The 15,397-nt window shown below is 45.6% G+C and overlaps 1 protein-coding gene across 8 annotated transcripts in view; it reads right to left on the minus strand.

Annotated features, from left to right (window-relative positions):
- Nucleotides 1-15,397, minus strand: part of CRAMP1 (cramped chromatin regulator homolog 1) — a 120,932-nt gene that overhangs the window by 22,690 nt on the left and 82,845 nt on the right. For all 8 annotated transcript variants that reach the window (XM_044979755.1, XM_044979754.1, XM_044979759.1 and 5 more), the window contains 2 exons: nt 9,968-10,149; nt 5,650-5,724 (listed from right to left, as the gene is read on the minus strand). In XM_044979755.1, the coding sequence (XP_044835690.1) occupies nt 5,650-5,724; nt 9,968-10,149 (257 nt within the window). The remainder of the gene's footprint in view (nt 1-5,649; nt 5,725-9,967; nt 10,150-15,397) is intronic.

Raw genomic sequence — 15,397 nt, forward strand, 5'->3', positions numbered from 1 at the left:
GGATTCCCAGTGGGTGACTGTGATGGGATCCCAGGGTATAATCTGGAACTGGGGTACTGCTGTGCCCCCTGAACTCTCCAGCCTGGGCTGTCTCTCACAATGCTTTGCTAGTGACAAGCAGCAAACCCCTCCAGGTGAGGTTATCACTCAGTACAACAGCATGTGGAGCCCCACACCCAGCTGAATTGCATGAATGTTCCCTGAGCCACTCATGAATATCACAGAGAAAGGCACCAGCAAATCTGCCAAGCCCCCAGCCTTGCCCCCAGAACTATATCGTCTTGCCCTGGTCAGAAGTCTGACCAGTATAAGTTCATTACCCAGTCCACCCTCTCTGTGTGGAGAGGGCACACACTAGCCTTCGTAGCCTGAGCGAAGATTTCCCAGACATTCAACCAAAAAACACTGTTTTAGGTAAAATATAAAACAGATTTATTAACTACAGAAAGATAGATTAAGTGATTATAAGTGGTAGGGTTAAAAGTTCAGAGATAGTTACTAAAGAAAATAAAAAGTAAGCAGGTTGGAGTAGCACAGTCTAAATCCTGAGCAATATTTGGATCAAACAGTTTCTCTCACCCCACTGGATGTTGCAAGTATGTTACAGTCCTTAATACACAGGCTTTCCCTTTAAGCCTTGGACCAGTTTCCTCAGTTCAAGTCTTTGTCTTCCCAGCATTCTTCTTCCCTTCAGCATAGGTGGGAGAAGAAAAAGGTGAACAGTGGCATCATAAGGACCCCTGGAAAAAATACTAGCCCAGGCATGCCTGATGGGCCTTGCTGAGTTACAGGGTTGAGCAATCCCCATTGTGTGATGCTTCTCATATACAATTTTAAATCCCTTGTTTACAACTCCCCTGCTGATTAATGGTCTTTTAACACCTGTGTGGGTTTGGATCACCTCCTTTGTTGCCACTGGAGAACTAATTTACCCAAATTTGCAACATATTTCAATAACCACTACACAGCAAAATCTCAAAAGATCATACACACTGATATACATATTTTCATCAGATCATGATTTTTTCTATGATATATGATATGGCATGCTTTGTATGAAACATCAAAATCATATATGAATGATGAATATGGGGATAACAGGGTACTACTTTGAGGTACAGAGTTCTACAGTGACCCTGGATGCCTGGGAGGCCTGGTGTGGCCACTGTGGCAGTAGAAAGGGCATAGGTGGCAGAGCCCATGGCTGGTCATATCATGGGATTGGGATCCAGAGTGAAAATGTGCCTGGGAAGGTCTGAGCTGATGGTGGGAGGGAGCATAATCTGAGTGAGAGAGAACCTCCTCCTGGCCGCTATCAATTGGAGGCACAGATAAGACGACTGGAGGCAAACTGCTCAGTACTGGTGGTGATTCAGGGTTTGAGATGCATCCAGTACCGAGTAAAGGAAACTCTGGGGTTTCAGATATCACCAGGTTCTTAGAAAATCTGAACTCCTGCAGTGCCATGATCATCAGTACTGTCAGGGCTTGCCAGTGCTGACTTGTCAGTACTGAAGCAATTGGCAATCTTGACCAAGATGAGCAGTCCAATGAGGTTTAGTTGGTTTTGGTACTGAGGGTTTCCGTATCGGTGCCGACTTCCCACAGGCAGTACGGTCTGTGCTTCTGTCTGACAGGCAGTACCACTACCTCAGCACCTGTGCCCAGAGGGTCCTTAGGCTTACTCCAGGTGTCCTCACTGGATGACCCACACGACTTGTGGGTATCATGTTTAGGAGCCATCGGTACCAAAGTGACCGAATGTGATGGGGATCTCCTCTAGCTGGTTAGGGACTTACTGTGAGAGGGCTTGTGGCTCTCTTTTTGGAGATGTTTCACAGGGAATCTGAAGGTTTCCTTCCTCAGTTCACCCACTTTGGAGGTAGAAGGCTGCAGTGATGGCTCTCATTGCTGAGGAGACTCAGGACCCAGGTCAACTGCAGGTTGCAGAGCTCCCTCCATCAGAAGTAGTTTTAGCTTTATTTCCCAGTTTTTCCAGGATCTGGCTTTCAGTTGCTGGCACAAAGCACACTTTTGGGGAATGTGGGCCTCCCTGAGGCACCATATGCAGTGGGACTATCCATCTGTTACAAGTATGGACTCCTTACAGGAGAGGCACCGCTTCAACCTCAGGGAGCTGGGCATGCCCCTTGATGGGGCAATCCCCAGTAAAGGGGGGAAAAATAAAGTAAAAACTTGGGGGGGGGTGGAAGGTAAAAGAATAGCAATGGACCCTATCATCTAAGAAGAAAACGCACACGAAAACACTAACGCTATGTCTATGCTGCACTTTTGTCGTTACACTTCTGTTGGTTCGGGTGTGAAAACAAACAAACAAACAACAACCCCCCCCATCCCCAGCTGACAAAAAGCGCTGGTGTGGACAGTGCTTTGTTGGCAGGAGATGCTCTCCTGCCAACAAAGCTTCTGCTTCTCATGGGGGGTGGCTTTATTTTGCTGGCAGGAGAGATCTCCTACTGGCAAAGAGCAGCTACACTGTGGCCTGGTCTACACTACGCGTTTAAACCAATTTTAGGAGCGTTAAACCGATTTGACGCCGCACCCGTCCACACTAAGAGGCCCATTATATCGATATAAAGGGCTCTTTAAACCGGTTTCTGTACTCCTCCCCAACGAGGGGAGTAGCGCTAATATCGGTATTACCATATCGGATTAGGGTTAGTGTGGCCGCAAATTGACGGTATTGGCCTCTGGGCGGTATCCCACAGTGCACCACTGTGACCGCTCTGGACAGCAATCTGAACTCGGATGCAGTGGCCAGGTAGACAGGAAAAGCCCCGCAAACTTTTGAATATCATTTCCTGTTTGCCCAGCGTGGAGCTCCGATCAGCATGGGTGGCGATGCAGTCCCAAATCCAAAAAGAGCTCCAGCATGGACCATACGGATGTGATCACTGTATGGGCAGACAAATCTGTTCTATCAGAGCTCCGTTACAGAAGACGAAATTCCAAAGCATTTTTAAAAAATCTCCAGACAGAGGCCACAGCAGGGACTCAGCACACTGCTGCGTGACAAGCGTAACGGAAAGCCAAAGAATCAAATGGACGCTCATGGAGGGAGGGAGGGAGGACTGAGGACTCAAGCTATCCCACAGTTCCTGCAGTCTCCGAAAAGCATTTGCATTCTTGGCTGAGCTCCTAATGCCTGTAGGGTCAAACACATTGTCCGGGGTGGTTCAGGGCATAGCTTGTCAATTTACCCCCCACCCCCACCCCCAGAAGGAAAAGGGAAAATAATAGTCTCTTGACTCTTTTAAATGTCACCCTATGTGTACTGAATGCTGCTGGTAGACGCAATGCTGCGGCAGTGAACTGTAGCATCCTCGCCCCCCCTCCTTGGTGGCTGATGGTACAATATGACTGATATCCATCGTCATCATCAGCCTTGTGGCAGATGGTACAATACAGAAGGACTAGTATCCGTTCTCATCATCAGCCCATGAGTGCTACTACTTCCCAGTAGATGGTACAGAACGGCTGGTAACCGTCTTCATCATAGCAACAGGGGTCTGAGCTCCATCAGCCCCCGCCCTTCATGTGTAAAGAAAAGATTCTGTTCTGCCTGGACTATCATAGCAGCTGGAGGCTGCCTTCCCCTCATTTTATCTCACTAAAAAGTCACTGTTTCTTATTCCTGCATTCTTTATTACTTCATCACACAAATGGGGGGACACTGCAACAGTAGCCCAGGAAGGCTGGGGGAGGAGGGAAACAACAGGTGGGGTTGTTGCAGGGGCACCCCCTGTGAATGGCATGCAGCTCATCATTTCTGCAGGATCTGACACGGGGCACCCATGATAGCAGCAGAGAGTACAGTACAGAAGGACTGGTAACCATCATCTCATTGTCAATTTACAATGGAAGCAGATGGTACAGAACAGCTGATAACCATCTCTGCTATCATACAAAAGCAAATTAATGCTGCTGTGTAGCGCTGCTGAATCGCCTCTGTCAGCGGCATCTAGTACACATACGGTGACAGTGACAAAAGGCAAAACAGGCTCCATGGTTGCCATGCTATGGCGTCTGCCAGGGCAATCCAGGGAAAAAGGGCACGAAATGATTGTCTGCCGTTGCTTTCCCAGAGGAAGGAGTGACTGACGACATTTACCCAGAACCACCCACGACAATGATTTTTGCCCCATCAGGCACTGGGATCTCAACCCAGAATTCCAAGGGGCGGGGGAGACTGCGGGAACTATGGGATAGCTACGGAATAGCTACCCACAGTGCAACGCTCCAGAAATCGATGCTAGCCTCGGACTGTGGACGCACACCACCAAATTAATGTGCTTAGTGTGGCTGCGTGCACTCGATTTTATACAATCTGTTTTACTAAATCGGTTTATGTAAAATCAGAATAATCCCGTATTGTAGACGTACCCTGGGTACCTTAGCCACTGTAAGGTACGCAGTGTAGACAGTTTAAGAATGACTAAGATAAAGGATTTCTAAAGATCTAAAGTATCTGTGAACGGACTGCTAATCGTGCTCTCTCTAGCCAGGGGTGGTTGAGAAGGAAGTAAAGGCAGCTCACCGCGCATCATTAATTAGCATAGAGGCAGAGCACGAGGAGAAAGCACATGTGTGGGCCGAACAGATACTACTACCGAAGATCTCCAATCAGAAACACAGGGATGCATACACATCTACAGTGGAGCACCCAGAGGGACACTATTCAAAGAAGAATCCTTGTTCCCTATGACTCTTCAGTTTTATGTCCTCAGAGGACATGACAGAGGAAGCTAAACTCTTATTTTTAAGGTTTCAGAGTGGTAGCCATGTTAGTCTGTATCAGCAAAAAGAACAAGGAGTACTTGTGGCACCTTAGAGATTAACAAAGTTATTTGAGCATAAGCTTTTATGGGCTAAAACCCACTTCATTGGATGTATGCAGTGAAAAATACAGTAGGAACATATATATACGCAGAGAGAACATGAAAAAAATGGGTGTTGCCATACCAACTGTAATGAGAGTAATTAATTAAGGTGAGCTATTAGCAGCAGCAGAAAAAAAACATTTGTAGTGATAATTAGGATGGCCCATTTCCAAGAGTTAACAAGAAGGTGCGAGTAACAGTAGGGGAAAAATTAGCATGGGGAAACAGTTTTTACTTTGTATAATGACCCATCCACTCCCAGTCTTTATTCAAGCCTAATTTAATGGTGTCTAGTTTGCAAATTAATTCCAATTCTGCAGTTTCTCGTTGGAGTCTGTTTTTGAAGTTTTTTTTGTTGGAGTATTGCGACTTTGAGATCTGTAACTGAGTGACCAGAGAGGTTGAAGTGTTCTCACTGGTTTTTGAATGTTATAATTCTTGACGCCTTATTTGTGTCCATTTATTCTTTTGCAATAGACACTGTCCGGTTTGGCCAATGATAATAGCTCACCTAATAGCTCACCTTAATTAATTACTCTTGTTACAGTGTGTATATATCTTCCTACTGTATTTTCCACTGCATGCATCCAATGAAGTGGGTTTTAGCCTACAAAAGCTTATGCTCAAATAAATTTGTTAAGACTCTAAGGTGCCACAAGTACTTCTCGTTCTTATTATTTTTAGGAAAACCTCACTGACGGTCTACTCAGCAAGCAAACAAACTCCAGACTCAGTCAATTTCTCTGACCTGTACCACCAATGGCTTCCGCAGGTGCCTGTTCCGCAATCTCCTTGGTTTTGGCAAGAAGTAGTCTGACTGCATCTGGAGGGGGGAGAGGGGAAGAGAAAGGAAACGTGTTACATAGTATTTTGATCACCCAGTCATGAAAAATTTCTCCCTAAGCTCTGTTGATGAATAATGTATCTATTAAAGACACCAGAAACAAAACAACAGCTCTTTACCAAAACACCGCAGCAAGAAGCTGGGAATGTGCAACGGGATGGATCACTTGATTACCTGTTTTGTTCATTCCCTCTGAAGCACCTGGCATTGGCCACTGTCGGAAGACAGGATACTGGACTAGATGGACCTTTGGTCTGACCCAGTATGACCATTCTTAAGTTTCAAATCAGTCTAAAGTTCTTCATACCAAAACTACCTGCAAACCATACATATCTCCCTCATCTTTGGTGTATATACAATGTATTGAAAATGTATATTATTCTAAATGCAGGCTGCTTAAAGTTAGACTTCAATGAGGGAAAAGCTCCACTGAACTATGTACACTATGTTTAATTTCCCTAAACTAGAAATTGATACTTTAAGGTCATCTTCCAGGTCTCCGCAGCATTGAAGCAGCTTGGTCCAACTGACAGGGCATTAGACTCGGAATCAGGAGACCTGGGTTCTATTCCTGAATCTGCTACCGACCTGCTGTGAGACTCTGGGCAAGTCACCTCACCTCTACATGCTTCTGCTTCCCCTACTCCCCCATACTTGGAGTGTCTATCTACACTTAGGCAGTTTGTGGCAGGCCTAATCTCACTGCGTGTTTGTAGAAGGTCTAGCACAATGGGGCCCTGATCTCTTTTAGAGCCTCTAGGAACTACTCCAATAATGTTTTCTGTCAGGAATACTCATTCTTTTACCAGCTTTATGGGGAGGAAGCTCACTCCCAAAGGAAATGTTTTACTAACTACTCATCTATCATGGTTTGGTATGAGGTTACTTACCTGTTACTGGAGATTCCTGGAGATGAAGTGGAATACAGATGGTGACCACCCATCTCAAAGAACCTCCAGTTAGAGGTAAGTAACCTCCTCCTCTTCTTCAAGTGATGGTCCCTATTGTATTCCACTGTGGATGACTGACAAGCAGTACCTACGTAGGAGGAGGGTGTGAGGATGAGGTCAGAAGGGTCGTGTGGAGAACCACCATGTGAAAGGAGTCATCTGCCACCAAGTCCTGCACCAAGGTGTAGTGTGTGGCAAACGTGTGGACAGAACACTCCATGTGGCTGCTCTACATATGTCTATGAGAGGCATATCTTGAAGGGATGCCGTGGTCGTTCCTTCAGCTCTAGTGGAGTGAGTTTGTATCGTCTTGGGGGGAGAAGGCAGATTTGACAGCTGGCAGCAGAAATCCATTTGGAGATTCTCTGGGTGGAGATGGCCTGTCCCCTAATTCTCTCTGCTACCACAACAAACAGTCAAGGGGACTTCCTGATTGTTTTTGTTCTCTGTAGGTAAAAGGTCAAAGCCTGTCAGACACTGAGGGGAGACGCAGAGTCTATGGGTGTGTGGGAAGAAAACAGGTAGGTGAATGGATTGGTTAATACGAAACTGGGAGACCACCTTTGGTAAAAAATAAAATTTCAGGAGTAGGTGCAGAGACTTTATCCTTGAAGAATATTATAAATGGCGGGTCCACCATCATAGTCCTTAGTTCACCAACCCTTCTCGGTTAAGTGATGGCAACAAGGCAGGTGACCTTCATGGAGAGGAGGAACATGGAGCAGGACGGCACTGGCTCAAAGGGGGATTTTGTTAATACTGAAAATACCAGATTCAGGTCCCACTGAGGTGTGATCATTTGTAGAGTGGGAAGATTCTGATGAGGCCTTTCTAAAATCTATCAGTTAGTGGGTATGTAAAAACTGAGTAACCCTCTGTTGGAGGATGGAACACACTAATTGCCACTAGATAGACTTGCAAGCAGCTGAGAGTGAGACCCGGTATCTTTAGGGACAGAATGTAGTCCAGGATTAGGGAAATCTCTGCAGCTTCTAGAATCACACCTTTATGCTGTGGGACGTTGTGGGGTTCCCATGGCATGGGGCACCATCGGCTCCAGGGAAGGTGAGAAGACAGTTGCTACCATGGTGGTGCATAGGAGTGGTATGGGAAAGGCGATTCTTCCGCAAATTCAGATTCATGAAAAAAAAGAGGACTGGTTCCAAAGGCAGTACCATTGGAGAAGTGTATAGCATACATGTGAGGGGGCGATAGCCCCTGTACCACAGGCATGTCTTATGGCAGAGATCTGAGTTCCCTGGAGGTGGAAGGACCTGATGGAGGAGGAGACGCTGGGTCCAGTAAAGCAAAGACATTTTGGGGTGCAGCCACAGATCAGGATCTCCCTGGCAGAAGGGACACTACACTCTCATTTTTGGCTGCCAGTACTGGTGCTTTACTGGTGCCGGAGGGTCTCATGTTTTGTGAGGTGCTGGAGATGGCGATACCAAGTGGTCCACTGCCTGGAACCAGTGTTCTCACTGTTTACAGGTCTTCTTGTGCCTGTGGAATATAGAACATATGTTGTCCCCTTGGGCTGAGCTGGTGGAAGGAATGTTTCTTTAAGGTAAGATTTGGAGGAAAATTTAATCCCATACTTATGGGAGTGCTTCCTAATCTCCTGAATAGGCCCCTGACATAAGCTCTGTGGGGGTGGCTCCGCCGTCACCGGAGTTAGATGTAGTAGCAGCAGGAGGCGCACTCCTTACTGATTCTGGCAGATGTATGGGGGATTCTCCAGCCTGAGTCTCATGGCCTTCTCCAGGAGATACTTCTGGAGACAAAAATGCTTGATCTTCTCTGCTATAGCTGGGAAAAAGACTGACAAACACTGCACCTAGCTGCAATGAGAGCTTCTTCCAGGCTGTAGAGACAGCATTGGCGGTCATCGCTGACTGAGAAGGATTGCAGGCAGGAGGTGCAGTTTGAAATGCTGAATGAGGTATAGGGGGCGTGGGGACTGGGGGAAGTTGCTGACCTCTATTCTGAACTGTTAAAACTACAACTAAAACTGAAAACTATGTACAATTAAAGGTATTAGAGCTGCATCAGAGATGACAACCCTGGAGGTTCCAACCCAGACCACGTGGCGGTCAGAAAGAACTGGAGATGCGGTCAGTCTGCCGTGACTTTTATCACCTCAAACAGAAGCACGAGGTGAATCAGCGTGCATGTGTAGATCAACGGACACTTCTTTCAAATTCTCCGACTGTGGGTGCACGTGTAACCCACAGTGGAATACAACAGGGACCATCACTCGAAGAAGAACAAGTAGTTATTGAGTCAACAAAACTTGATGGGATATTTCAAACTTTGATAAACAAAGAGAGACATCAATTAGTTTTTCTACATGTGTAAATAAGACAGAACTTTGGCTTCAACTGGTGAACTTTAATTAGCAAAGTGCCAGTAAGATGGCATTCTGGCTTTCAAGCTGGTGTAGCTTTGAAGCTTAGCTGTACGCTCAAGCACCTGACAAGCTTCTTCCAGTGTAATGTCAGGTCTGAACACTGCTGGAGGCATTTCTTCATAAGGAAGACTATGCTTTTTAATATTCAAATCAGTAGTTCTTGGACCAGTAGGATTTCAATCCCCACCAGCTGGGTCAGGCTCCAGCATGCTACATTTTTTGTTCACTGATCTCTGTAAGAGGGCGTGCCTGCCTGTAGTGCCGCCTGCTGGCCAAGTGTGGCTCTGTAGAGGCCTGTCTCAATTTCCCCTTCTTTCAGGACTCAAACTCCACACAGGCTCTCTCATGGCTAACACCGTCCTTGCTTCAGACTGGTTGAATAACAAACAGTTCACAGCAATTCTCAAAGTTCCACAATAAAGTCCATCACCACAACACTTAAGTTCATATTCAGCCAGTTCCGGAGCTCTTCTGTTCCAGTCTGGTCTCCACCAAACAGCCACTCCCTGCCCTTCCTAGCTGGAGCTCAGCCTTCTTCAATTCTCTTTTTCTCTGGATCAGAAAAATCAGCAGGCAACCCCTCTTTGGGCTCTCTTGGCCCTTCCCTGGTTACTCTGGGTCTCCTGTGGGAGCCTCCTGTTCTCCACAGGCTCTGCCACATCTTCTTCCTCTAGCTGCACCCCTACCTCTCTGGGTTGAGACACATCTGTGGGTAGCCCATCTTCCCCTGCTGCTGTCTCCCCCTTTATAAGGCCCAGGTGCCATCCCTTAAACCCAATTGGGCAGCAGGTAATCAGTCAGAGGTGTACTGGACCCTGCTCCCTCTTAAAGGTGCCAATCACCCTGCAACAGTTTCACTTACACTAATCGTGTCCAAGTGCTGTCGGAAGGTCAGTTCTGCTTCCTTGCTAGGCAAGAACAGCTTTCCATGTCGGCTATTGGGTGGTAGAGTCGTGGGAACTGCAAAGAGGCCACCGTCTGCATCAGCTCCTCCAGAACTTGAGGGATCAGCCGCCAAGAGAGGTCTAGGGGGGTTCCTCAAACCTGGAAGATTTTAATCAAACATTTAGCAAAATAAAAACTAAGGGAATTCTATTTAGTAGATGGAGAATAGGACTGGGAGTCAGGACTCCTGGATTATATTCCTGGCTCTGCTACTGACTGACTCACTGTGAGACCCTGGGCAACTCACAGTCTTCGTGCTTCAGTCTCCACATCTATACAATGAGGATACACTTCTCTACTTCACAGTGATATTGCGACTCATTCATTTGCTTTGAGATCTTTGGATGAAAGGCATTAACAAAAAGCAACACATTAATACAGACACTGACATCTATGGATCTGATTCAGAGTTTCACACGACTATACTGAGAAGTGTATCTTTTATATTTGCTGAAACAGTTGAGGGTGGGTTTCCCAAATGGTAGATGTACATGACTGACACTTTCACTAGCAAAAGGAGTGTAATGCAAATATGGGCTCAGTGTCCAAAGACTCTGTATTGTTTATTTCTGGTTCAGATTGATACTGTATTTGAAAAAACTAAAGTATGAAATATAGTTGAACAACAAGGTAAATACAAAGGTACAATCCCTATGTAAGTTTCTGATTACAGTAAATTGAGAGACCATTGCTCAGTTCACTAGAAACACCCTGCCACTATTCCCAGAGGTACGAGGCAATAGATTTTTGCATAATTAAATAAGGTTATGATGGTTTAGTGAGAACTTCATTTTTTGAAAATTAAATGGAAAATATCTTGGTTTGGACAACAATGCAATGTCACACTCCAAGCAGCCAATCAATTTTGAAAACACACTGGCTGAAATCCAATATTGCTAATATGCTATGACGACAACTAGAAAGTGTGTGAAATTTACATTGTGCATATAAAATTGGGTTTCTATATAACAGTTTATTATAATGCATAATACTTTACTTAAAGAGTGCTTTGAAGAACATTAACCCTGACTTATCTAGTTTGCAGTGGATACGTTTTCCCCATTTTACAGATGCGGACACTCAGATACATGAGAGATAAATGCATAGGGCCATATTTCAAATGAGCTCAGCACTCAGGTGCTCTAGCCCTTTTGAAACAATAACTACAATTGTGGATGCTGAACTCTCCTGAGAAATCTATTTCAAGATTTTGAAGAGCTACTGAGCAACACAATTCCCATTGACTTCAACGAGACAGTTTAAAAAAACCCAAAAAACCCCAACAATTCATAGTAATTTGGTTAAGGCCACACAAATCAGTGGCAGTGGTGGGACTGTGTTCAGTTAACTAGGGCACATCATCCTTTCTAAAAATCACCTAGAGATTCTGGTTACAAACCAGGAGAGCAAAGCCCACATGGTTTGCAATGCTAGTAGTTACCAATTTTTATTTGGTAAAAAGAGTTAAACAAAATTGACAGCAGAAGGTATTTTCTTATATAAAGCAGTAAAAAGCGGTATCAAATGTACAAAGACAGACACTATTCAGTGGATGCAATATAGTTTTTGGGATCAAATTTAATTTCGTTTAAACTTTCTAGTTCACACTGTATCTCTCCTACTGTTCTGCCTGTTTTTCCCCAGCAGTGTACAATCCCCTTTTTCCTCATCCTGGCCTCCTTTGCTGCTGCTCTGAAGCTGTCTGTTAGTCGAGGCTTTCAATTCCCCTTAGCATGTGCACAAGCTGGCTTTTAAACTGTTACTGTCTGTTGGAAAAGCTAACTCAATTTAGCTGTAAGAAGTTAGAAGTCAGAAAGGCTCAGGATAAAAAGCACTGTGAGAAACCACAGCTAGAAGGTTCATTTCTAAAAACCTGACAATTTATTTTCTGGCAGCCATTCTACTGCAGACTTTTAATAGCACTTTATGCACGGATGAGATGGAGTTTGTTACTGGGTACTAACAAAGTTATGATCCAGACCACTGAAAATACATCTTAGATTTACTATATGGGAGTAATTTCCAAATTCAGCACCCAGATCAATGCTACTAAGAACCATACTGATAGTGTGAAAAACTACTTGAATTTAAGTTATGATTTTACATTATTTTCACCTTAGTGAGTAAAATCCTGTAACATAAGAGTGGCACTATATCTCTATATGTTGTGATTAACAGGTGTGAATGATGCAGGCTAACATACAATTATCTCTTACTATTCATGTGAACATGAAGCTATATAGAAGCAGGCACCTTTTTTTTTTTTTTTCCCCTAAGGAACAGATGTACAATGTAATATCTCAATTAGAGCTGTGTGAATACTGGATTTTCTGTTTCACTGGCAGGAACACTATTTCAGATTTTGGTAGGAGGCGCAACTTTAACCATGATTCCAGGGGCTACTTAGGCACCTGAAAACTTACTTTGCAGATGATAGGTATAGTGCTCCTGTCAGCTAATTTCTAAGTTAACTCCTATATAAAGAAAGAAAATTAAATAAATATCTGACATCTTGTGGCTAGTCACTTAAGGGACACTGCTTAACATTGGAATAGAACATTTCACTTTTGGAAACATCCTACTAGAAGGCCTGGTGATTTTATACTGCAGCTGCATGGGGCTCTAGGGGTGTTACCAAAGGCCTGGTCTATACTGGGGCGGGGGGGGGAGTAGAAGAGATTGATCCAAGTTATGCAACTTCAGCTATGTTAATAATGTAGCTGAAGTCTTAGATCTACTCATCGTGGTGTCTTCACTGCAGTGAGTCGACTGCTGCCACTCCCCCGTCGACTCTGCCTGCGCATCTCACGGCAGCGGAGTACAAGAGTTGACAGGAAAGCGTTCGGGGGTCGATTTATCGCATCTAGACTAGACGCGATAAATCAACCCGTTGGATCACTGCCCCCCCCGGCCAGTAGTATAGACATACTCCAACTACAAATAAAAATAGGCTAGAAATTGACTATAAACAGGAGTGAAACTGACACTTTTGTCACTTTCACTTTGGTTTAAAGGCTAGTTATTTTCCAGAAGGCTCTTAAAACACAGCACTACAGTGATTGAGTTGCAGTTCTCACAGGAGAATATTTAAAATCAAACACCAAGAGAATTCCACGTTTTAAATTTGAGGAAAAAAATTGAGCCTTATTATTTAGAGAGTTTGTGTGTGCGTATTTATATATATATATATTTTTAAGTACCTCTTTGTTTGGAAGCTGTGCCTCAGTTCCCATTACTGTAACATGGGAATAATAATACTTGCGTGTCTGCCGTATCGAATTGTAAGGAAGATTATTAGAGAGATCTGTGGGACAGGAACTGGGCCTTCTTAATGGTCTGCATGGTGCTTAGCACAATGAGGGACTCCTACTGATTAAGGTCTTTGGGCACTACTGTAACATTAGTCCGCTGTTGAGATGCCTTCTGGTGGTAGCTGAAGGAGACTTATCTGGTGAGCAGGATGTCGGTGGAGGACAGGTCAATCTCTGTGTTGGCCAGCAGTGCAGCCTTCATCCCCCACGAGGCTGAGCACTGCTGGCAGAATTTTCAGCATTGCATGGACACACACCTGTCCTTGAAGCTGCAACTGCCAGTGGTCAAGATGGCTGTGGACCAGAAGGGTCTGTCCGCAGTCTCCTCCCAGGGAGAGGTGAGGGTGCACCCTGCTACTCTGAGAGCAAACTGACCCCCACTCTTCTTCAGCTCCCCCTCCCTCAGGATCCTTGCCCCAGAGACCGTTTCCCCTCAGCTGCTCCTCCCACACTCACTGCTCACCCCCTCCCTCAGAGCGTAGTCCTATGCTCTCATCTCTCCTTTCCCCTGGTGATTGACTCCCCTTTCCCACCCCACTGCCCCCATTTGTCTTTTCACTAACAAAAAGGGTTTTTAGAGTTAGACCTATAAAATTGCTGGGCTGTTTCCTGAACATTAAAATACACGTCTGCAAACAAATGCAATGAAGATTTAAACTAAGATGAAATTGCTACATATTACTCTATAATGAGAAACACACAGAGCCTTAAGTACTGTGTTTTATAGCATTAATTAAATTGCTCATTACGGCACTGGCATTACAATAATGATATAAAAATGCTGATTGTTCCAGTAACCTTGACACCTTCATGGCCTGTTCTGCAAGCCATAAAATGCGTGATGACAAAAGCAACTAGACTGAGAACAATGACATTAAAATTCTCTGTCCACACAGTTGTGGCTGACAAGTGACTAACTATCCCCTCTAGTGGGATAAGAAGGTAATTCATGCTCATTCAATATTCCAACTCGGTAGAATGACACAGGAATGTCTCATTTTAAATGTTATTTTACCTGATCTTCACCAACATACTTATTCTTCTTCAAGTGATTGCTCCTATGCATTCCAGTTAGGTGTGTGCGCGCGCTGCGTGCACGCTCGTCGGAAGATGTTTACCCTAGCAACACTCGGTGGGTCGGCTGGGCGCCCCCTGGAGTGGCGCCGCTATAGCGCTAGATATATACCCCAGCCGACCCGTCCGCTCCTCAGTTCCTTCTTACCGCCCGTGACGGTCGTTGGAACAATGGAGTGCATAGTTGTCCACCACAGCCCTAGCTTCTCACTGTTTTCTTTCTCATACTTGTTGTATATAGTTCTTAAAATATAGTTAGATTAGTTTAAAAAGTTTGTTGTACTTAGTGTTAGTTAGTTAGGGGAAATCGAGGGGCTAAGCCCTTCTTTTTCCCAACCCGGTGCGGGCTCATGCCCAAGGCACCGGGATTTAAGCCGTGCTCGGCCTGCCAGCGGCCGATGCCGATTGGAGACCCCCACGATTCCTGCCTGCGGTGCTTAGGAGAGTCTCATCTAGCAGATAATGCCGCATTTGCAAGTCCTTTAAGCCAAGGACAAAAAAGGAGTGGGACTTTTGTTTGAAGCAGCTCCTGATGGAGTCGGCACTTAGCCCTGCGGTGCCGACACCGGCCGCTCCACAGACCTCTTCGGTGCGGAGCTCTCCAGCGGTTCCTGACCGTTCCGGTACCGAGGCCACGACGAAGCAGCAGCCGGCACCGGCCCCCCAGCACTGTTCCCTCTCTCCCTCGAGGAAACGTAAGGCTGCACAGACATCCTCCAAGGTCTCTGCTTCAGGACCTCTCGCCCGACCTCCGGCACCAGCGCCCCCGGCACCGACTCCGACAGCGCATCTACCGGGCGCTGTACCGTTGACTCCGGCACCGCAAGGGCCGTCGAGTCCGGTACCTCCTTGCTCTCCAGTGCATACCGCGGTCAAGCTCACTCTCCCGTCGACACCTGAAACCTTCTCGACGGCGAGAGAGCTGATAGCGTTGACAGAGCCAACACATCCTCAACCCCCGG

Source organism: Mauremys mutica, chromosome 11 (genome assembly GCF_020497125.1).
Source record: "Mauremys mutica isolate MM-2020 ecotype Southern chromosome 11, ASM2049712v1, whole genome shotgun sequence".
Taxonomy (NCBI): Eukaryota; Metazoa; Chordata; order Testudines; family Geoemydidae; genus Mauremys; species Mauremys mutica.